The sequence below is a fragment of the Symsagittifera roscoffensis genome, chromosome 1 (genome assembly GCF_963678635.1).
Source record: "Symsagittifera roscoffensis chromosome 1, txSymRosc1.1, whole genome shotgun sequence".
Classification (NCBI taxonomy): domain Eukaryota; kingdom Metazoa; phylum Xenacoelomorpha; order Acoela; family Convolutidae; genus Symsagittifera; species Symsagittifera roscoffensis.
In genome coordinates this window covers 73,345,298-73,370,110 of record NC_087062.1, presented here as the reverse complement: position 1 = coordinate 73,370,110, position 24,813 = coordinate 73,345,298, and the positions used below count along the sequence as shown (strand labels likewise).

General features: G+C 38.0%; 1 protein-coding gene across 2 annotated transcripts; it reads right to left on the bottom strand.

The window, feature by feature from the left end:
* Nucleotides 1-48: 48 nt before the first annotated feature.
* Nucleotides 49-19,426, bottom strand: LOC134848636 (uncharacterized). 2 transcript variants are annotated; one of them, XM_063866157.1, is made up of 2 exons: nt 19,379-19,426; nt 49-4,800 (listed from the first exon to the last, which is right to left on the bottom strand). In XM_063866157.1, the coding sequence occupies exons 1-2, from the start codon at nt 19,424-19,426 to the stop codon at nt 178-180; spliced, it is 4,671 nt and encodes a 1,556-aa protein (XP_063722227.1). In that variant the 3' UTR covers nt 49-177. The 2 variants fall into 2 exon arrangements, with proteins under 2 accessions (XP_063722227.1, XP_063722233.1); XM_063866163.1 differs by lacking the exon at nt 19,379-19,426 and adding an exon at nt 17,157-17,216.
* Nucleotides 19,427-24,813: the final 5,387 nt, after the last annotated feature.

Below are 24,813 nucleotides of genomic sequence, written 5' to 3'. Positions count from 1 at the left end.
ATTCAAATCCTATTTCACTCTTTTCACGTATTTCAAGAAAAAGACAGTAAAAAATTAAATTGCAATAATTAACCCGAAATATAAGTCTAAAACTAGAAAGGAGACTATAAAAATCTCAAAGATAATCTATGAAAATTGATTCACGTGAAATGACTTCAAAATTAAGCTAAAGCACCACTATTGGAGAACATCATCTGGAACAGCGAAGTTACTTTTCATTTTGCGAATGATGTCCAGCCTTTTCTGCCAATTAGACGTGTAGTCCAAATTTTTCTGTTTGAACAAGTAACCATGACATGCCATACTAGCATGTAAGGCCATTTGACGGACATACATGGCCAGGTTGCAGTCGGAGACAATCTTTTCCTCACGGGATGAATGCAGAACCCAAGGTTCTAATTCCGACTTGCAAATCAGTTTAACGCAATTGCGCTTCGAGTCTGTAGGCGTGACTACTATACTCACAAAATTCAACTCTGTTTTGATAATTGGCTGCGTCAGTCGAGGTGTTTTACTGTCGTTGTAAATGATGAGAACGGCATCATTTCCTATGAGAGCTTTTTTCCTGTTACAGTCCGCGTCATCTTGAGGGTCCGGAGTCGGCATCAAAGTTGAAACGTGGAACATAATCTGGAAGAGTTCTTCGATCCAGCAAATGGCTAACTTTCCGTCTCTTTCCTGTATCGATTTGTCCAGGGCTGCATTGTATATTTTCTGCTCCTTGTTGCATTCGGAGAGAAATAAAACCGATCCCAGACCCCTGATGAAATCGGTGTATCGGTCGCTTCCACAAATATTTGACAAAACCGCACGTTCATCTTGCTCTTGGTCTTCATCAACATACAAAACGCCAACTTTGTGCGTGTTAAAAGGCAGCCAATTGTCAAGGTAATTAATCTCCTCTTTGGCATCTTCGTTTTCGGGAAGACAAAAAATTGGGTTGAATTCTTTCTTTTCAAAACCATCCCTAATCTTACTTCGTTCGCTAGGTTGCTGAACTAGCGTCCCGAAAAGTTGGTAAAACACAGTTGCTGGATTACTGAAATCAAAATTGGAGGATTTTGTCTCGGTATTTGGTCCCTTTGTCAAAGTTCTTTGCCTAGGTCGAATTACAAGTGGTCCCGTTGTTACTGCAGATGATGCATGTCGTTTCTTTACTAGTGTTTCTTTGGATTCGCGTCGGCTCTGGGTCTGACTTTGTTGCAACGATGTCAAAGCTTTATTTCCGTTGTTCATATCATCAGCGGTTAAATCGTCAAGAGAACGAGACCTGAGCAAATTGGAAAAATCAAACGAAACTCTTCGCTTCCACCATGCAGCTCCTAATATCGACTGGCGGGCGATGAAGCTCGGTATGACAAATGTACTTCCGTCAGATATACTCTCCAACTCAGCGCTATCAGTCAATTCTCCCAACTCCGTACTTCCATCACAGCTTGACATTACTCTAATGTCTTTTCCGTCCGAGCCATTCGTGGAAACAGACGACAAAAGTGAGGTTAGGTTTTCCAGTCCAAAATCACTAGAGACTAATGGAACCATGCCACCCTGGCTCTGGGTGCGAAAGAGGTAGGAAAGGTTCCCAGTGGGGGTCCTGACGTACACTTCTGCCCATCGTGAGATCCAGCAAGAACAGTGTTTGACTTCCTCTATCGCATTCAAAAATGAAGGTAATCTTTGTCGCTTGCTTTCTATGCAGGTGCTTTTTTCTGTTGGTTTCTTTCCATGAGGCGTCTGAGGAGTCGATTTATGTCTCTGTCGATCTGTCTTTGGCTTCGGCTCTTCCTTCAAACTCTCGCTTGATCTCTCGTTGCATTCAGAACAAAGGCCATTCTCTTGTAATTTACTGATGTTTCCACTTGTTGTTATAGTAACCACTCTGTTGTTTACAATCCAGGTTTTTGACTGTCCGTTCTCAAGCAAGAACTTACTAATCTCACACCGCTTAGGCTCCGAAAGAGTTTCGCAAAAAACGTGTTTAATTATTACATCCATGCAAACCTCAAGGGCATCTAATTGCCAATTCAGAATTTCACTTAAACTCGAATTTGTGTCGGATTTAGTTGTAATCTTCTCTGTAGCTTCGAAACTATCTCGGCTGGTTTCTTGATTTGCGTGGTTATGTCTACTATTTTCATTCCCAGTAGTTTTGGCAGCCGTTTTGGAATGATTTGCGTGATTAAGCCGTTGCTGAATTCCGGCAATACGATTTTGTAGTTCTCTTAAAATCAGTTTTTTAAGCTGAACTCTATACGCGACACGACACTTCAGGAACCAAACGCAAATTAGGTTCAGAGCAACTTCTACACAATACTTTGAGTACGTTTCATAATCAACGAACTGCAAAATTACACTAAGAATTTGTTTGTGGTCTTCGGTGTTCAAATTGTGCTGCAAAGTGGGTACCTGAGACAGCATAAAAATCAAATCCAATGCTGGAACCGACATTGTCCTCGAACTCTTGACCTTAAAAATATTGGACAGAATGATGGGAACAGATCTTATACATAGCTGAGGACATTCAAGGAAACAGGCCGAAAGAGCGCACAGACAACTCACTCCGTATTTGGAATCTTGAATCGCATTGGCAAAACAGTCAATGATTCTTCTTGATTTTACACCCAGTGGAAAAGTAACAAGGCATATCAGACACTGGAACACAGAACTCCTGTACGACCCAAATGAGTCTACATACATAGAGTAGTTTTCAGCATTCGGGAAAAACCTCAATTTGAAACCTGTTGTCGTTAGTTCAGCCAGACTACAGAGACTAATGACCAGTTGCTCTAAGTATGTTCTTCCAAGAGAAATTGTATCTTCACCGCTTTCAATAAGAGATGATCCAACTACTTTTTGCTGAAAGACCTGCTCGACGATTTCTTGATGTTGTAAGAACGGCGGTACACTCTTAACCACACTTTCGAAGATCTTCCAATCTTTCTGGTCTCGAAAGCAACAAAAAAGAATTTTCAGCCCAACAGTTAAGAGACTTTCAATTTTGAAAGTTAATACACAATTCGATAATTCGGAAACTAGCAGGTGTAATTGCAAAACTTTCTTTTGTGTCGAAAACTGGGTCAAATTCACGTAAAGCTCCGGAGACCAGAAATTTAGCTCCCCGAAATCGATCAGCGCATTTCCAAATCTAATCAAAGCGTCAAAAAGTAACATCATTTGACAGAATTTATCGTGACCCTGCAAACAATCTGCGACAATGACTTCGCTTAAGGCAAGCGTTCGTTGAAGGTAAGTAGTCATAAAGAACTTTTTCTCAAAGGAAGAGCCACGGAAGTCACTATCACTAAGGTTTTTTTCGAAGGACATCAAAATTTCCTTGGACTCATGTGAGAAGCTTTCGCAAACATCAAAATAGAGTGTCAAAACTAACGTTGCGTGTTCATCTAGTAATCTTTCCCATTGAACTTTCGAAACTAGTTGTGAGAAAACTCTTCCTAAGTCGTCCCGGTTCAATCTAGCAGTTTTAGAATTGATCAGTTGGGACATATGTCCAAATAGTTTGTTTAAACGGTCAAGCTCCGTTTTAATCACAGGCTCTTGAAACCTTTCAATGTAAATGGCAAGTCGATTCAACCATTTGCAATCAACAATTCTGTTGCAAAGAAACAAAAAATCAAAGCTTTGAACCAGGAATTGAAGTGAAACTACATATAAACCTTTATCCACAGTCTCAGTTAAGTTCAAAATGTTCAGTTCAGAGCTACTGTTGCGCATAAGATTAATTTGTTTTGCGAAAAACAATTCGACATTTGGCATAAACTCAGAAATTACCTTGTTCGCGCTTGTGCTCTCTCTTCTTAAGCAAATGGCAAGAATTTGATAACAGTCGGAAAAATCTCTTTCTCCCGAACTCATAAGCTTTAATATAACTCTAACAGCAGACTGGTCAATAGTCCTATTTCCGAGATCTAATCGCTCCATTAAACATAGTAATGTATCACAGATCATTGAACTTGCCTTCAGACTAAAAAGATTATCGTCAATAATACTGCAGTACAGTTCAATCATAGGAGCCTTCACTGTACCGACTGATTTTTGCTTCAAAGATGCATTGTATAATCGTAGGGCAATGAACCCCCAAGTATCAGTCCTGATAATTTTAGTGATGAATAGTACGGCTAACACGGTAGCTTCATGAGTGCATGACTCTTCGATGAGGCAAATGACATCCTTTAATTTTTCTAAAGAAAATAAATACGGTTGGCTTTCCAGAAGGTCAACAAAAATGTCAGTGGATATAAGGAATCGTTTTTCACAGCCAATTCTTGAATAAAGGCGAAGGTGAACAATGAGAATTTCCACGAATTGAATACGCACTTCAGTAACAAAAAATTTTGGATTACTTTTCATGACTTTATAAATGAGCAGCAACATATCATCACATCCTTCTAAAGTTAACACTTCCACGAAAATCGATTGAAACGTTTGCACTGCTATATTCAAATCACTTGCATTATCAGAAAGATCAAAATGGTCTACCAAAACCGACATTATGTTGATAATTTTCACCCATAGCTGCTCGTTTAGAATGATTCGGCTATTTAAATTTCTGCTCAAAAAATGAAGAACGTATTTCTTTACGCGTAGCGATGACTCTGAGCTCTTTAAGGATCTCAATGTAAATGTTAAAATATCCATCCAAGTGTCCACGGGTAAAGGATTGACATGAGTTGCCAGTTGCAACCAAACTGATGCCAACTTTTCTTCATCAGCGTCTATTCTTCGCAATTTCGTCGTAAATTCTTTGAGTTGTTTTGATTGCTCGTCACTTGGCAACAGTTCCTAATGAAATTGCTACGCTTAAAAGATTGAGTCAAATGACACAGAGGCGAAGCTGAGCTTCGCACCACTTGCAATACAACAAGGATGATTGCACCATGACACTAACAAAAATTAACAGACATGACTTCGAACAACGTTACAATTGAAGAAGGAAGTGGAAAAACGATAAAACAATAAAAAACACACACAAAAAAAAACAATTTTTCCGTGTTTAAATTTATTGAGTTTTTCAAAGAGTTCGTAGTGAGGTTGAATTTAGGAGTTGAAATTTGAGAGTTCACATTGCTTCTTTATAGTCTATATCACCGCAAATCCATTTCATGATCTTCTTACTTAGTTCCTCAAAAAGATAAAAATTCGATTTCTTAAGTTCCCAGCGTTCTGATGAAAGTAGAGTTGGGTTCAAAATGGCTCAATACAAGTGAGCTTTACTCCATATTGGGAGAATTTTCGACGTAATTCATGTCATTTAAAATAGACAATTGATTGCTTTGTTCACTCTGAACTTAACATGATCTATCAATTAAGACTCTCATTGAAGATAAGTCCAACATCTTTTGGATAGTTTTTTTGCAGGATTTGTCTGCCATTCATCTCGATAAAGGTTTTCAAGATCATTTTTTGGCTTTGTGCTTTTTAATTCGGTAAAAATAACTTTTTTCTTTCGGATTAAACAGTAATGCATTTTGCACACTCCAGTTATGTAGATTGTTGATGTCACACCGAGGTTCCTCAAATTTATTTTCCTTGCCTCCGAAGTCAAGCTTCAGGTCGTCTGCAAAAAGTAGCATTAGGAATGAAATAACAATAGTCGGGAGGTCGTTGGTGTAAATTAGAAAAAGAAGTGGTCCTATGACCGAACCCTGGGGGAAACCTCAAGTGATTGCTCTTTCGCTCAATTTTCTTGGGTTTACTTTTACTGTTGCAATCTGCCCGTCACATAGTCTTTAACGAGATCTAAAAACTGTCTTGACAGGCCAGATAGGAGGATATTCTTAAGAAATTCATGTTTTATCATAACGAAAGCCTTGGAAAAGTCAATAAGTATTATAAGACAGTTCTGGTCTTGTGCTCCTACTTCTACTTAAATCTGCCAATATTTCCAGAAATCAGACAATATTTCCAGAAATCAGACAATATTTCCAGAAACAATTCATCTATTGTCCGAAACATTTTTTTTTTTGAAATGATCGACGTAATATTTAGGAGAGTGATTGGTCTTTAATCCGATACTCGGATCCTATCTCCCTCTTTGAAAACTGATGAAACTTTACCTTGCTTAATTTTGTTGGATACTTTCTGAGTCCTCTAATATTGAGAAACAGATTTTTCAAAGAATGAAAGGCGGTTTTGCAAGTTTCGTTTCAATGAAATAGGTGGCAGTTTGTCAGGTCCTCAATTTTTTTTCTCATTTAGATTTTTTTAGCTCATTTTCTACTTGATCTTCGGCTTTCATTTCGGGAAAAGCTGTTAAAACTTTCATCGCTATCAATCGGTCTTGAATAATTATTCACTAATTCCATTATAGTCTCATCCATAGTTACTTCTCTGTTGTTTTCTTTATGACGCTTTTCAAAAGAAAGGTTGTCTTTCTGTATACTCTTAACAAATTTGAAGATTCTATTCATGATTCTGCCCACAAAGAGATTTTTCTCGAACTCTGTTCTATGAGTTGACTGCATATCTTCACGGTTGGTTTCAAGCTGTAAGTACTCTAACTTCCTTTGATTTATTACCCTTCTTGTATATCTTTCTACGAAGCGACGAAAGCATGTTTAGTAAGTTCGATGTTGGGTGAGTTATCCACGGTGGGAGACTGACGTCTCTTGGTCCCCTTAGGTGCATGTCTTTCAACGATTTCATTTATCTAGTTATGATACCACAAGTGTGTGGTAACATCGAAATTGCTGTAGCAGTTAAGTTGAAGCTTGTTTCTGCTTATTTCGGACGATATTTCCTGTTAGTTACAGTAGCTGTAATAATTCTCTAACTGTTTCCTCGCAATCCAGTAGTTTAGGTTGAAAAATTAAGGATAATGATCGCAGAACCCTTCCATGGACAGAACTGGTTCGATGCCGGAGCTGAGAGTTTCATCTGATGTTAGGCTGAGACCTAGTATTAAGGAAGTGGAGTCCTCAAAGTTACAATTTGAGTCAGATTGATATCAATCAATAAAGAGATGAAGTCTTCGTCGTACGCGCAGCTCGTTCCGTATGTATTCGATTCGATTTCGGGTAAGTTGAGATCTCCGGCAGATTTTCCGGTTAAGATTAAATTCAGGGTGCAAAACTCTTTTTAAAATTGAAGATGTTTATATTCGATTGAGTTATTCTGTAGGTATAGCCCCGATGATGGATTATACAGAAAAGCAATATAATGTTAAAAAGAGTCTACTTTGCGACTAAAAATGGAGACTTGAGTGATTCAGAGTTGAAATTTCCATGTTTTATGGTGTTTGTAAATGCAATCACGCACAGCCATAACATAATTTTTTTCATTTTAAGTTTGTCTATTTGACCCATGAAGCATCAACTGGCTGTTTTTGATTGCAGAAGTGAGCCATGTTTCAGTAATGAGCAGGGCATCAAAATTATCGAGATGAAATAATAACATAATTTCATCTCGATAACAGTTTTCAAGATTATTTTTTGGCTTTGTACTTTTTAATTCGGTAAAAACAACATTTTTTTCGAGTAATGCATTGTGCACACTCCAGATATGTAGATTGTTGATGTCACACCCAGGCTCCTCAAACTCATTTTCATTGCCTCCGAAGTCAAAGCTTCAGGTCGTCTGCAAAAAGTAGCACTAGGAACGAAATAACAAGTCGGGAGGTCGTTTATGTAATTTAGAAAAAGAAGTGGTCCTATGACCGAACCTTGGGGGGGAAACCTGAAGTAATTGCCCTTTCGCTCAATTTTCTTGGGGTATATTTTACTGTTGCGTTCTGCCCGTCAGATAGTCTTTAACGAGATCTAAAAACTGTCTTGAGAGGCCAGGTGGAAGGACATTCTTAAGAAGAAATTCATGTTTTATCATAACGAAAGCCTTGGAAAAGTCAATAAGTATTATAAGACAGTTCTGGTCTTGTGCTCCTTCTTCTACTTGAATTTTCGATAGGCTAAAAAGTTGTACAATAACTGATTTTCTTGGTTGAAATCCAAATTGGAAAACAGACAATTTTTCCAGAAACAGTTTAGCTATTGTCCGAAACATTATTTTTTTTTGAAAGGATCGACGTAATATTTAGGAGAGTGATTGTTCTTTAATCCGATACTCGGATCCTATCTCCCTCTTTGAAAATTGGTGAAACTTTACCTTGCTTAATTTTGTTGGATACTTTCTGAGTCCTCTAATACTGGAAAACAGATTTTTCAAAGATTGAAAGGCGGTTTTCAAGTTTTGTTTCAACAAATAGGTGGCAGTTTGTCAGGTCCTCAATTTTTACTCTAATTTAGATTTTTTTAGCTCAGTTTCTATCTGATCTTCGGCTTTAATTTCGGTAAAAGCTGTTAAAACTCTTATCGCTATCAATCGGTCTAGAATAATTACTCATTAGTTCCGCTTTCGTCTCGTCCATACATACTTTCATTTTGGTTTCTTTATGAGGCATTTTAAAAGAAAGGTTGTCTTTCTGTAAACTCTTAACATATTTGAAGATATTATTGAATATTCTGCCCACAAAGAGCTTTTTCTCGAACTCTGTTCTATGAGTTGACTGCATTTCTTCACAGTTGGTTTCAAGCTGTAAGTACCCTAACTTCAATTGGTTTATTACCCTTCTTTTGTATCTTTCTACGAAGCGTCAAAAGCAAGTTTGGTAGGTGCGACGTTGGGGTAGTTATCCACGGTGGGAGACTGACTTCTCTTGGTCCCCTTAGGTGCATGTCTTTCAACGGTTTCACTTATCCAGTTATGATACCACAAGTGTGTGGTAACAACGAAATTGCTGTAGCAGTTAGGTTAAAGCTTGTTTCTGCTTATTTCGGACAATATTTCGAGGTAGTTACAGCAGCTGCAAAAATTATCTAACTGTTTGCTCGCAATCAAGTAGTTTAGGTAAATCGTTGTAAAAAAATAAGTCTAGGTCTCATGTAAAAAAATAAAGGACAATGATCGGAGAATCCTTCCATGGACAGAACTGGTTCAATGCCGGAGCTGAGAGTTTCATCTGATGTTAGGATGAGACCTAGTATTAAGAATTCGGAGTCCTGAAAGTTACATTTTGAGTCAGATTGAAATCAATCATAAAAAGATGTTCTTCGTCGTACGCGCAGTTCGTTCCGTATGTATTCCATTCGATTTCGGGTAAGTTAAGATCTCCGGCAGATTTTCCGATTAAGATCAGTGTGCAGAACTCTTTTTAAAAATTAACATGTTTATTATAATTGATTGAGTTATTTTGTAGGCACGGTCCCGATGATGGATTATACAGAAAAGTAATATATTGTTAACTAGAGTCTACTTTTGCGACTAAAAATGGAGACTTGAGTAATTCAGGTAGTAAATCTGAGTTGAAATTTCCATGTTATGTTGTTTTTAAATGTAATCACACACCACCATAACACAAATTTTTCATTTAAGTTTGTCTATTTGACCCAGGAAGCATCAGCTGGCCGTTTTTGATTGCAGAAGTGAGCCAAGTTTCAGTAATGAGCAGGGTATCAAAATTATTGAGATGAAACTCTACATATTTTCATCTCGATAACAGTTTTCAAGATTATTTTTTGGCTTTGTGCTTTTTAATTCGGTAAAAAGAACACTTTTTTCGGATCAAGCAGTAATGCATTTTGCAAACTCCAGTTATGTAGATTGATGATGTCACAACGAGGTTCCTCAAATTCATTTTCCTTGCCTCCGAAGTCAAGATTCAGGTCGTCTGCAAAAACTAGCACTATGAATGAAATAACAAAAGTCGGGATGTCGTTAATGTAAATTAGAAAAAGAAGTGGTCCTATGACCGAACCTTGGGGAAATCTGAAGTGATTGCTCTTTCGCTCAATTTTCTTGGGTTAACTTTTAATGTTGCGTTCTGCCCGTCAGATAGTCTTCAACGAGATCTAAAAACTGCCTTGAGAGGCCAAGTGGGAGGAAATTCTTAAGAGTTTCATGTTTTATCATATCGAAAGCCTTGGAAAAGTCAATAAGTATTAAAGGACAGTGCTGGTCTTGTGCTCCTTTGTATACGTAAATCTTCGATAGGCTAAAAACAAGTTGTACAATAACTGATTTTTTTTTTGAAATCCAAATTGGAAATCAGACAATATTTCCAGAAACAGTTTAGCTATTCTCCGAAACATTATTTTTTTTGAAATGATCGACGTAATATTTAGGAGAGTGATTGGTCTGTAATGCGATACTCCGCTCCTATCTACCTCTTTAAAAATTGGTAAAACTTTAACATGCTTAATTTTGTTGGATACTTTCTGAGTCCTCTAATACTGGAAAACGGATTTTTCAAAGATTGAAAGGCGGTTTTCAAGTTTTGTTTCAACAAAATAGGTGGCAGTTTGTCAGGTCCTCAATTTTTACTCTCATTTAGATTTTTTAGCTCAGTTTCTATCTGATCTTCGGCTTTCATTTCGGTAAAAGCTGTTAAAACTCTTATCGCTATCAATCGGTCTAGAATAATTACTCATTAGTTCCGCTTTCGTCTCGTCCATACATACTTTTATTTTGGTTTCTTTATGAGGCATTTTAAAAGAAAGGTTGTCTTTCTGTAAACTCTTAACATATTTGAAGATATCATTCAATATTCTGCCCACAAAGAGCTTTTTCTCGAACTCTGTTCTATGAGTTGACTGCATTTCTTCACAGTTGGTTTCAAGCTGTAAGTACCCTAACTTCAATTGGTTTATTACCCTTCTTTTGTATCTTTCTACGAAGCGTCGAAAGCATGTTTAGTAAGTTCGACGTTGGGTGAGTTATCCACGGTGGGAGACTGACGTCTCTTGGTCCCCTTAGGTGCATGTCTTTCAACGATTTCAATTATCTAGTTATGATACCACAAGTGTGTGGTAACATCGAAATTGCTGTAGCAGTTAAGTTGAAGCTTGTTTCTGCTTATTTCGGACGATATTTCCGGTTAGTTACAGTAGCTGTAATAATTCTCTAACTGTTTCCTCGCAATCAAGTAGTTTAGGTTGAAAAATAAAGGATAATGATCGAAGCACCCTTCCATGGACAGAACTGGTTCGATGCCGGAGCTGAGAGTTTCATCTGATGTTAGGCTGAGACCTAGTATTAAGGATGTGGAGTCCTCAAAGTTACATTTTGAGTCGGGTTGAAATCAATCAACAAAGAGATGAAGTCTTCGTCGTACGCGCAGCTCATTCCGTATGTATTCGATTCGATTTCGGGCAAGTTAAGATCTCCGGCAGATTTTCCGGTTAAGATTAAGTTCAGGGTGCAAAACTCTTTTTAAAATTGAAGATGTTTATCATATTCGATTGAGTAATTCTGTAGGGATGGCCCCGATGATGGATTATACAGAAAAGCAATATAATGTTAAAAAGAGTCTACTCTTGCGACTAAAAACGGAGAATTGAGTGATTCGGGTAATAAATCAGAGTTGAAATTTCCATGTTTTATGGTGTTTGTAAATGCAATAACACACAGCCGTAACACAATTTTTTCATTTAAGTTTGTCTATTTGACCCAGAAAGCATCAACTGGCCGTTTTTGATTGCAAAAGTGAGCCAAGTTTCAGTAATGAGCAGGCCATCAAAATTATCGAGATGAAATAATAACATATTTTCATCTCGATAACAGTTTTCAAGATTATTTTTTGGCTTTGTACTTTTTAATTCGGTAAAAACAACATTTTTTTGGAGTAATGCATTTTGCACACTCCAGTTATGTAGATTGTTGATGTCACACCGAGGCTCCTCAAATTCATTTTCATTGCCTCCGAAGTCAAGCTTCAGGTCGTCTGCAAAAAGTAGCACTAGGAACGAAATAACAATAGTCGGGAGGTCGTTAATGTAAATTAGAAAAAGAAGTGGTCCTATAACCGAACCTTGGAGGGAAACCTGAAGTGATTGCTCTTTCGCTCAATTTTCTTGGGGTATTTTTTGCTGTTGCGTTCTGCCCGTCAGATAGTCTTTAAAACTGTCTTGAGAGGCCAGGTACGAGGACATTCTTAAGAAGAAATTCATGTTTTATCATAACGAAAGCCTTGGAAAAGTCAATAAGTATTATAAGACAGTTCTGGTCTTGTGCTCCTACTTCTACTTATATCTTCGATAGGTTAAAAAGTTGAACAATAACTGATTTTCTTGGTTGAAATCCAAATTGGAAATCAGACAATATTTCCAGAAACAATTTAACTATTGTCCGAAACATTATTTTTTTAAATGATCGACGTAATATTTAGGAGAGTGATTGGTCTTTAATCCGATACTCGGATCCTATCTCCCTCTTTGAAAATTCGTAAAACTTTACCTTGCTTAATTTTGTTGGATACTTTCTGAGTCCTCTAATATTGAGAAACAGGTTTTTCAAAGAATGAAAGGCGGTTTTGCAAGTTTCGTTTCAACAAAATAGGTGGCACTTTGTTAGGTCCTCAATTTTTACTCTCATTTAGATTTTTTTTAGCTCATTTTCTATCTGATCTTCGGCTTTCATTTCGGTAAAAGCTGTTAAAACTCTCATCGCTAACAATCGGTCTAGAATAATTATTCATTAGTTCCGCTTTAGTCTCGTCTGTAGTTACTTCTCTGTTGGTTTCTTTATGACGCATTTTAAAAGAAAGGTTGTCTTTCTGTAGACTCTTAACAAAATTGAAAATTCTATTCATGATTCTGCCCACAAAGAGCTTTTTCTCGAACTCTGTTCTATGAGTTGACTGCATTTCTTCACAGTTGCTTTCAAGCTGTAAGTACCCTAACTTCAATTGGTTTTTTTACCCTTCTTTTGTATCTTTTTACGAAGCGTCGAAAGCATGTTTAGTAAGTGCGACGTTGGGACAGTTATCCACGGTGGGAGACTCTGACGTCTCTTGGTCCCCTTAGGTGCATGTCTTTCAACGATTTCATTTATCCAGTTATCATACCACAAGTGTGTGGTAACATCAAAATTGCTGTAGCAGTTAAGTTGAAGCTTGTTTCTGCTTATTTCGGACAATATTTCCTGGTAGTTACAGTAGCTGTAATAATTCTCTAATTGTTTCCTCGCAATCAAGTAGTTTAGGTTGAAAAATAAAGGATAATGATCGGAGAACCCTTCCATGGACAAAACTGGTTCAATGCCGGAGCTGAGAGTTTCATCTGATGTTAGGATGAGACCTAGTATTAAGAATTCGGAGTCCTGAAAGTTACATTTTGAGTCAGATTGAAATCAATCATAAAAAGATGTTCTTCGTCGTACGCGCAGTTCGTTCCGTATGTATTCCATTCGATTTCGGGTAAGTTAAGATCTCCGGCAGATTTTCCGGTTAAGATTAAATTCAGGGTGCACAAATCTTTTTAAAATTGAAGAATTTATCATATTCGATTGAGTTATTCTGTAGGGATGGCCCCGATGATGGATTATACAGAAAGCAATATAATGTTAAAAAGAGTCTACTTTTGCGACTAAAAATGGAGACTTGCGTGATTCGGGTAGTAAATCAGAGATGAAAATTCCATGTTTTATGGTGTTTGTAAATGCAATCACGCACAGCCATAACACATTTTTTTTCATTTAAAATTTGTCTATTTGACCCATGAAGCATCAACTGGCCGTTTTTGATTGCAGAAGTGAGCCAAGTTTCAGTAATGAGCAGGGCATCAAAATTATCGAGATGAAATAATAACATAATTTCATCTCGATAACAGTTTTCAAGATTATTTTTTGGCTTTGTACTTTTTAATTCGGTAAAAACAACATTTTTTTCGAGTAATGCATTGTGCACACTCCAGATATGTAGATTGTTGATGTCACACCCAGGCTCCTCAAACTCATTTTCATTGCCTCCGAAGTCAAAGCTTCAGGTCGTCTGCAAAAAGTAGCACTAGGAACGAAATAACAATAGTCGGGATGACCGAACCTTGGGGGAAATCTGAAGTGATTGCTCTTTCGCTCAATTTTCTTGGGTTAACTTTTACTGTTGCGTTCTGCCCGTCAGATAGTCTTTAACGAGATCTAAAAACTGGCTTGAGAGGCCAAGTGGGAGGACATTCTTAAGAAGAATTTCATGTTTTATCATATCGAAAGCCTTGGAAAAGCCAATAAGTATCAAAAGACAGTGCTGGTCTTGTGCTCCTTTGTCTACGTAAACCTTCGATAGGCTAAAAAAAGTTGTACAATAACTAATTTTCTTGGTTTAAATCCAAATTGGACATCAGACAATATTTCCAGAAACAGTTTAGCTATTCTCCCAAACATTATTTTTTTGAAATGATCGACGTAATATTTAGGAGAGTGATTGGTCTGTAATGCGATACTCCGCTCCTATCTCCCTCTTTAAAAATTGGTGAAATTTTAACTTGCTTAATTTTGTTGGATACTTTCTGAGTCCTCTAATACTGGAAAACAGATTTTTCAAAGATTGAAAGGTGGTTTTCAAGTTTTGTTTCAACAAAGTAGGTGGCAGTTTGTCAGGTCCTCAATTTTTACTCTCATTTAGATTTTTTTAGCTCAGTTTCTATCTGATCTTCGGTTTTCATTTCGGTAAAAGCTGTTAAAACTCTTATCGCTATCAATCGGTCTAGAAAAATTACTCATTAGTTCCGCTTTCGTCTCGTCCATACATACTTTTATTTTGGTTTCTTTATGAGGCATTTTAAAAGAAAGGTTGTCTTTCTGTAAACTCTTAACATATTTGAAGATATCATTCAATATTCTGCCCACAAAGAGCTTTTTCTCGAACTCTCTTCTATCAGTTTACTGCATTTCTTCACAGTTGGTTTCAAGCTGTAAGTACCCTAACTTCAATTGGTTTATTACCCTTCTTTTGTATCTTTCTACGAAGCGTCAAAAGCAAGTTTGGTAGGTGCGACGTTGGGGTAGTTATCCACGGTGGGAGACTGACGTCTCTTGGTCCCCTTAGGTGCATGTCTTTCAACGGTTTCATTTATCCAGTTATGATACCACAAGTGTGTGGTAACATCGAAATTGCTGTAGCAGTTAGGTTAAAGCTTGTTTCTGCTTATTTCGGACGATTTTTCGTGGTAGTTACAGCAGCTGCAATAATTATCTAACTGTTTCCTCGCAATCAACTAGTTTAGGTTGATGTAAAAAAAGTAAGGAATAATGATCGGAGAATCCTTCCGTGGACAGAACTGGTTCGATGCCGGGGCTGAGAGTTTCATCTGATGTTAGGATGAGACCTAGTATTAAGGATTCGGAGTCCTGAAAGTAAAATTTTGAGTCAGATTGAAATCAATCAATAAAGAGATGAATTCTTCGTCGTACGCGCAGCTCGATTCGTATGTATTCCATTCGATTTCGGTTAAGTTAAGATCTCCGGCAGATTTTCCGATTAAGATTAAGGTCAGTGGGCAAAACTCTTTTTAAAAATTGAAGATGTTTATCATAATCGATTGAGTTATTTTGTAGGGACGGTCCCGATGATGGAGTATACAGAAAAGCAATATAATGTTAACTAGAGTCTACTTTTGCGACTAAAAAAGGAGACTTGAAGGATTCGGGTAGTAAATCAGAGTTAAAACTTTCATGTTTTATGGTGTTTTTGAATGCAATCACACTCCACCATAACACAATTTTTTCATTTAAAGTTTGTCTATTTGACCCCGGAAGCATCAGCTGGCCGTTTTTGTTTGCAGAAGCGAGCCAAGTTTCAGCTATGAGCAGGACATCAAAATTATCGAGATGAAAATCTACATATTTTAATCGTCTTTGCAGGCTTAAAAGGCTTCGTGTTCTATATAGAAAGACTCTCGGGTTTGATGATAGTAAATTAACTTCCTTCTGGACGTTAATTCTCTTTTGTTTCTCCTTCTTTTCGATTCGACTAAGTAGCCCACGCACCGTGTAAATAAATTCTCTGCTTCAGCTCCATCCTTTCTTTGCGTTTTCAATCATAGCCTAAATAGATTCTCTAGTTCTGATTGAATAATCCTGCGACAACTGTTTTCCTATAGAGCTCATCTGCTGATTTCAAGTTTCGGAGGGTATTTTTGGTAGGAGAAGACAAGCACTACTTCGTGTGAACTACCTTCACTACATTGAATAGTACAAGGTTCCTTTCCCTTTCTCACTAAGTCTAATTTTTCATTTTCTTGTTGTTCGAGGGTGTGCTTCATGATTATTTTCAGATTTTGGTAATGTACCGATTTAGTAGTTGACCACGATGACTTAATCTCAGCTGGTATTTTATCCTCTTGTTCTATTATTTTGTTCATTTTCAGTTCAAGGTTTGTTTGAAGATTTGTGAACTTTCAATCGATTTCCTTTTCAATGGCTGTGTTTGTCGTCTGAATTAGTTCAGTTTTGTCTCCAATCTGCTCTTCAATCTTGTCCGATTTCAACTTCATCTGCTCGTTAACATTTTCGTTGGACTCATGCTGCAGTGCCTTCTTGTAGTCCCCTTCACAGGCTTTGCAAAGCTATATTAATCCATATAGCAAAGCTATATTGGCTATTCCTGCGCAGGACGCTGACTGGTACCATGTTCCACAGCGAATGCCCGAAAAAGTTCTGTCTTTACATTCTGCGGTACATTCCCCACAGGTGTACTTTGTTGAGCGGAGACTTGTTTTTCACGCCATAACAAGGTGGAAGCCGCTCTCAATTTGGGCCCTTCTAACCAATAAAGATTAAAGCCCCAAAAGAGTTGCAAGCAAAAACATGAAACATAAATTCAGTTACCGTTTTTCTTTGAAAAACTTTTGATAAGCTGTTTTTGTTTGCGTAGCCTCTTTTTTTTCGACATTTTTTCTGCCTTTTATATCTTCTTTCTTTTTACAGAATTTTCTAACAGACTCGCTATTATTCCAACAACTGAGTGGAGCTGGGTTTCTAATACTTGGCATGGATGCACTTGACTCAAGTCAGTGATAGTTCTTCTGTTTTCGATGGGATATTGGTTGCTTCTTCGCGTCAATTATCAATATGTTATAAGATCTCAATTCTTTCAAGAAACTCTAAAACGATGCACGTATACAATTGCTTCAATTCAATATTTAAATTTCCAGAGAATGCTTTCCAGCTTATGAAGGGGGCAACTCTTAAAGTTGGTACTGCAATGTCTGCTTATTGAATTATTAATGACATCGTGTCAGGTAATTATCTTCCTAGTTCTTTCAGGTCTTCCGTTTATCAGACTGTTCTGAATGATTTTCAGGGGGTTCTTGGCGCTGGCGTTGAAGCTCAGGCCAGAACCGAGATATTTCGTCTTAGTAACTCTCGCTTACCGTAATATGGAATAGAATTGATTGTGCTGTCCAGTGAGCTTGGTACGATTAAGAATACCATAAATGCCAGCCTCTAAAGTCTCTTCTGAAAAAGGGTTATCCAATCCAATTAATCAATATGTTCACATATTTTCGCCGCCTCCGATTTGTCAGGGTAGTTTTAGAGAAAAAAGTTTCGAAAACGGTAAAAAAAAGTATACAAAGTATAAAAACAGTTGGGCGAGGCCACTAAAGCAGAGAATGTACTCACGACATGTTCTCTCTATTGGACCAAAAATCTCAGATTAGAGTGGGTAGTTTTTGGCACAGGTCAAAAGTTTTCGAAAAACGGTCAAGAATTCAAAGTTTGAAAAAACGGGCCAAAAATCAAAATTTTGACTTCCCGAGGGCCATTAATTTTTGCTTCAAAAAAATTGTATGTAGCTGTTTTTGCGAGGGCGCTTTATACAACCTGCTCTACCCATTGCACCAAAAATTTGGGTCGGTATTTTGCGAGAAAAATTTAAAGTTTCAGAAACACGGTTAAAAAATCAAAAACTCTTCCGGGGGCCATAACTTTTCGAGGCAGAAAATTTGGGCGTAGTCGCTAATGCAGGGGAGCTTCTCGCAACTTGCTCTCTCTTTTGAATCTAAAATCTCATAATTGGAAGGATAGTTTTTGAGAAAAGCCAAAAACTTTGAAAACCGTTCAAACCATCACAATTATGCCTTTTCCTTGGGTTACAACTTTTCGTTAAAAAAATTAGGCGAAGTCGCTTAAGCAGTGGAGCTTTTCGCGATCTTTTCTATCCATTGAACTCAAAATCCCAGATTTGAGAGGGTACTTTCCAGAAAACTGTAGAAACAAAAATTGGGTAAAAAAATCCCCCACACAATTTTTTCGAAGTAAGGTAGAAAGAGACAAGGCGATTATGCAAGCAGACAGGGGAGTGAAAGAACTAGCAAGAAAAAAAAACACGATCTCATAAATTTTCATAATACCTGTTTTTATCAAACAGGAACTAGATAATTTGGAATCTTAACGACAGATCTTAAGTCGACAACCATGAAGCCGAAAAATCTTCAGCAGAACTCTATAATAATACATACAGAAGTTTGAGAGGTGCATCTGTATGTATGTAGCTTTAAGTATAGTAATTTGGCTCAAATTTAACTTGGTAGTTAAATGTGAGTTTTCAAGAAATTGAGCATATCAGAATGACAAGTGATTGAACTGATTTTGTTAAACTATTTGTTAACTAGAAACAAAATCTACACTCCGGTTTGATAACGCTTATTACTCGCAAGCGTAAGAACAAGTTGATGGCGTATATGATTAGAGTTTTTGTTCCGCCAATTTCACAAAGTGGGAAAAAACTATGAGAATGTATAGTTTTTTCTCATATTTGATTTCCTAAAAATACCTTGCAGTGTTAGAGGGAACAATATGTATCATATTAAAATTCTTTAAGCCATGGCACGGGTTCGAAAAAAAATTTAAATTGTCCGTGTGGAGAAAAACTGGACTGAGTTTTTAGACTGAATTGACGCAAATATATTCTTCATTAATATATTCTTCATTAATTTGGCTATAATAATACCCAACTCAGCAACTTTTCAGTTCATTAAATCGCCATTTACACTTTTGAAACAATCGAGAATTTCGCCAACATTGTTTCCATACTTTTGAAATTCTTTACTTCTTTGTCGTGGTCGGAATATTTTGTGCTGCTAGCACAGCAAAGCAACTGTCTACACTTGAATCGAATTTCAATTTTTAATTCAAAAACGCCCAAAGAACGTCAAAAGCAAAATACTTTGGTCTTATTTGGTTTAACAAAAAATGTTCAAAGAACAATGCCACGAAAAAAATGAAGATCAATAAAAACATATGGGTAAAATGTACCAGAGAAACTAAGAATCATAAAAGCATACTGGTCGGCAGTTGAAAGATGAAATCGATGAAGCTTTTCATAAAGACCTTGCGATTTGTAATTAAGGCCAAAATGTTGGCAGTATCTTTTCGGTCAAAGAATCTAAACAAAGTTAATAAACTTAAAATTGCTCATTTTCACGTCGAATTTCTGCTTTTCACTATTTCCACACTTAAAAGACAACTTTAAAACTAATTAACCTACACTGCTGTTTTTTGACCGATTAAATTGCTCAAGGTCAACGATATTGCCAACACTTTGGCATTGACTTTTAAAAATATGAAAACTCTTCCGAGCATGAGAACTTACCCCACTGCAGAACTCTGACCCAGACACTTCAATTTTCTCAAACATCATTAACCCAAAAAATGAAATCTGTTAAATGGACTACTAAAAATAAATACGTATGCGACAGGTGTCTCTGAAAGTATCCGGTTTGTCGGTCTTCTAAGAGAAGAATAGCCCGAGTGTGCCACTCGACCAGAATGCCGTTAGAGAAAAATTCGTCAAAACGAAATTTATTTGGAGTGATTTTTGCCAAAAAGTAAATTTCGCAACTATCTGCATCGTCAGGATTTTTACAATGAACTAATCTAAATGACGTTAAAAGATCAATTTACAAATGTTATTTAGAACAATTCATGTGACATTCGACCAGAGTGACCGTGGACAGTGAAGATTTTATTGTGACCGTGGACGGTGAAAATTGGCGGTTTTAGCAGATTAGCTGTACTAATCTGACGATTTCACGAATCGGGAACGGTCAGTTTGGCGTGACAAAATGAATTTTAAAAATGGTACCGTTCGCCCGGAAGTACATATCGACGGAAAATAAAGCTAGGATCTGAAACGACTGGCTAGCGTTGTAACAGTCGCCTACTTCAGTCACATATGAGGCTTAAGAAAAATAGGCCCTATAACCATTGGCTCAAGAGTCAGGGACACTATCTCTTGTGTTTTTCTACCTCAAGAACGGTCGGAGCCAATTCGGTTCGCTTGCGACATGAGACTAAAACCCGTTACAGCTTAAAGGCTACTACCAAAATATCCCCCCACTCTAGAAAATAAGAACGTCCCCATACTTAGGTCTCAAAATACCCAAAATACGCGAACGCCGTTAAAAACAGGGTCGGAACAATCCGTTAAGTTACTTTTTATTGGACAGTGGAGCTTTCATCCATTTCAGATGGATCAACCTAAATGTGACATTCGACCAGAATGTGAAAAATGCAATCTCTGCAGAATTCGGAATTTTAGCAGTGAGCCTTCCGGATTGGTGGTTTTTAAGAACTAAGAGCGTTATTGGAACGTTTGGCCGGACGGTGAGGGCTGGAATATTCTAGTATTTTAAAATTTCAAAAATTCGAATGATGACGTCACATTTCTGAGAAATGCTGAAACGGCCATTTTTAACAAAAAACGAGAGAGAAAACACAACAACATTAGTTGCGCTGACGATAACAACGATAATCGTGATTGAAAGACAGCAGCAGATTGCAGAGAACGTTCCGAGTTGCAACTATTGTGCTGCTACAATAGTTGCAAGGCCGTTGCGAACAACGGTGAAGGGTAAGAAACCAGCCTTCCGAATTAGGAAGAAATCAAGATCAACGAGCTTGATTCAGCGGATTCAAGAATCCGGAAGGGTCTCGGGACGGAAACTTTTATTGACTCGTGTGAACTTTTAGCATCCTGTCATGTCCTGACTTGAATTTAACTGATATTTGGATTCATTTTGACAAGGATGAGGTGCTAGGAGTTGGGGGGGGGGGGGGGGGAAAGGGTTGATCCATCTTCGATGGAGATGATGATTTTTATCTACTGAACAAAAACAATAGTAATATAGTAAGTAGTAGCCCTGTTTTTAGGAGTGACCTCGTGGTCTGGGGATACTGAGACCCAGCCATGAGCTCACTATTTCTGCATGTAATCTAGTTAATTTGAGTGTTTTGACCGAAGCCGAAGGCAGTAACGTTTTTGTCGACCCGATGTTAGAAAAGACCACCGAAATGTACTGGCTTGGTAGAGACGGTGAAAAGCATGCAAAGCTCTGTTTAGACGCTAGCCAGTCGTCTTAAGACTTAATTTGGTTTTCCGTCGATATGTATCTTCCGGGCGAATGTTACATGTATGTTTTTATGGCGCTCCTGGGTGTTATTCTTTTATAACATCATGACCGGCGGAACCGTTAACGAGCACTCCGCGCCGAGCGGATGCTCACATTAACGCCCTTGATAGGCCTAAACCGCCGGGGCGGAAGGGTAGTTCGGAACGCGGAGGCCTTCCGAATTGCCGTGAATAGTTTTTTAACCTAGTTAAGACCGAAAATTCACGAATCAGGAAGGGTGGGGGGATCGGCCGTCCCCTCGTCCCCTGAGTGGTTTGTGACCAAAAACACTTAAAGATATAAATAAAACCAAACAAAAAGTAGTATAGTACCCAAGAAAAACACAAAACATAAAAAATAACCAAAAAAAAACAAAAACAGTAAAAAAGTAAAAAATCAGTAGAAATCATCCCCCCAGACAAGATGTGATTCAACCCCCCCGTTTGTTGTTGATAGATATATTGTTGTTGCAGTTATTTATATCAGTCAGGATCGTTACGATCAATTTTGTGGCCCGCTTGTGAGGCTTGTACTGTAGGGTTATTTGAGCATTTAAGCACGTTAATGATAAATTGCGCTCAATCCGGAGGGGTCAGCTGATTTGCGCTCAATTCGGAAGGGTCTTGGGTGAAGACCGATCCGGCAAGCAGTACAAGGAGCAACAAGAAGGGGCTCAACGACAACAACAATCGTTTGTTGGGTATCGTTAACAAGTTTTGTATCCCTTTTGGTACAAAAAGTAAGATAGTAATCTGTGGGGGGCTCGACAGTGCTGCACTGTAGTGACCCTTCACCGAACTGCGAATATCCGAGTTAAGCACCTTAATTCGGATATTAAACAAACCCGGAGGGGTATAGTATCACTAATATTATTACTTATTTAGCCTATATTAATAGTCTTATATCGATTTTCAGTAAAAAAAAACAACGAAAACAGACCGGTTTTTAGGATCAAAATTGCGATATTTTGATCCCCCCACAAGTCGCGATTTTTGAGATATCGATATTTTTTGAAACGGAAAAAAGCGCTAAGTTAGTGTGTTACGTCGTAACAGCACTACCATAATTGATAGAACAGGTTAAGTTAAGTTCGGAAGTGGTTGGAACTATTTTGGTACCGAAAACCGAAATTTCGTGATTTTTGAGAAAACGGAACACTAAAAATTAGGAAAATTTTTTGAAATTTTTGAGTTCCGACGGTAAAAATAGTTGTTCAGACAACGTCCACTAGTGAATCTACGAGTTTCAAAACCCGCTACCCGAAAGCCTTCCGGGTTGCAGAGAAATCGAACATAACGTGTTTGATTTGGCGGATTCATCAATCCGGAGGGGTCCAGGTAGCATAGTTTTTCGCAAATTTTTTCTACAAAAGCGTTTTAGATCGGGTCTTTTGCATTGAACTAGAAGAGTATAGGCCTTTTGAGCTCGGATCAATAATTTTCAGGTCGAAAGGACCACATTTGCGGAAAAAGTTAGGCGGAACCTATAAGAGAGAAAATTTTTGAGTTTGGAAAAAAGACGTTTTGGTTAATAACTTTGGAACTACTGAGCATATCGAGTTGATCTTGGTACCAATAGATCAGAAATTAGCTGAGCTTACTGATATGATTAGAAATTTTTCGGAAAAACGAGCGAGAAAATTTTTTGAGATTGTTTTTAGCAAATTACACAAATCAGGAGGGTTACACCCTTCACGTTTTATAAATTTTTCTGAAAAACCCTTAGACCCCTACCAAAAGTTGATAGCGATTGAACTAAGTAATTTAGGACAGTTCTAGACAAAAAGGGAGGGCTGAAGGCACAAGACAACCATAATAGAGTCGAAATTAGGCAAGTGATAAGACCCTTCACCGTTAGTGTGAATTGTCAAATAAGTGCCTTAACTTCAATCTGGAGGGGTCTAGGAAAGGATCCTATACCCTTCCCAGTTAATTCAAACAGCATAAAAGCAACGCAGAACGAATCCGGAGGGGTATAAGCTGAAATTAAGAAAACTCCGAAAAGCTACTTTGACAGAACCAAAGGGCTCCCAATCCGGAGGGGTCGAAATTTTTCAAAGTCAGAAGGGTCCGAATCCGGAGGGGTCTACTTTCCACAAAACCGGAGGGGTCCCAATCCGGAGGGGTCTACTATTAACGAACTCGGAGGGGTCCCAATCCGGAGGTATCTATATTCTGACAGTCCGGAAGGGTCCTATTTGTGCCAATCCGGAGGGGTATTATTTTATTAAGGACTTAGGTAGACGAAAGAAAGACTAAAAAGTGAGAGGTATTAGGTTATTAACACACAGGCTAGGTATCAGTGACTGCACTGGTAACTTGCCTTTCAATAAGAACCAGACTAATACAAAACAGGTCCGAACTCGGATATTCGCGACACTAATTCTAAATTAAAAAGAGCGTGATTCATTGGTGTGGATTGTAATATAATACGTTTTTGGGAAAAAGTGACTGCCCTGAGGATTTTAGTAGGTCTAGCTCGGGCAGTTCGAAGGCAGATAGGTAACACAGTACTCGGTGGGTGCAAAAGACGCCCAAATGAGAAAATTACTGCCTTCAAAGTTTTGTCTGTTTGGTGCAGCACCAAGCAGGGAAAGCTTTTTCTTTAAAAGACAGGTTCGACTATTGTACTGCGACCGACTGAGAGTACAAGACACATACGTTTTTTTTTATATATACATTCATATTGTGTCAATATATATTTTTTGTTTTTGATTTTAAATCAACGTAAACTGTGCTTGATTGGGTAGTGAGTACACTATCTTTTAAATTGACTGATAACATCATATTGTGCTAGTTTCCAAATCTTTGGACCGATAATCGGTTAGTGTGAATAAATTTTATACAAACTGTACTCTGATAACATACAGGGATTCGTGGTCACTATTTAATAGAATCTGGTGAAATTTATCGTGTTGTGTCATTATTATTGTTAATAAAACTATAAGGTCTCTAGCAATTGAGTTAAGAGTAGGCATTGGAAAGTGACAAATAGAGAATGAGTCTAGACAAGTCAAGGATACCAAAACGAGGTAATAGCTCTAGGAAATTCATACCTGAAAAGCAAAGAAAAACGATGACCGATCCTTTTGTGGATTGGATCAAGCGATCCCGGTCTGACAAAAGGGGGACGGTTTCAGGCAGAATGGTTGAAATGAGAAGTCAGAAGACCTCAGAAGAGCGAAGAGAACTGTTAGAAGTGGAGGTCAATACAGACCATACCATGAATGACAACCAGGAAGTAAATGAACTGGAAGGGAGAGGCAGAAGGCTGGCGAGTGAATCTACCCCGGTAGAACAGGGCCATGATTTTGCCACTTCTACCGGGACAATGGATCGAGAAGAGATGTCGGAACTGTCCGACATCTCAACTGAGGTAGCGGCAACGAGAAGATCTCCGACAGACAACACTATGATGGCAAGCGGAACTGGGAAACAAACAACGTCATCATCGTTCTCAGAAAGAATGAAGAACACCTTCGGAAACATCTTTCCATTCAGCATGGGAGGAGGAGCAGTAAACGATGGTGAGTCCCAGGAGGAAGAAGATGAAGAGGAGCAAGGGGACTCTGGATCTCAAGTAAGCCTCAATAGTTCGATCCAGGAGAGTGAGGCACACGTCGGAAGAGAGACTGGAA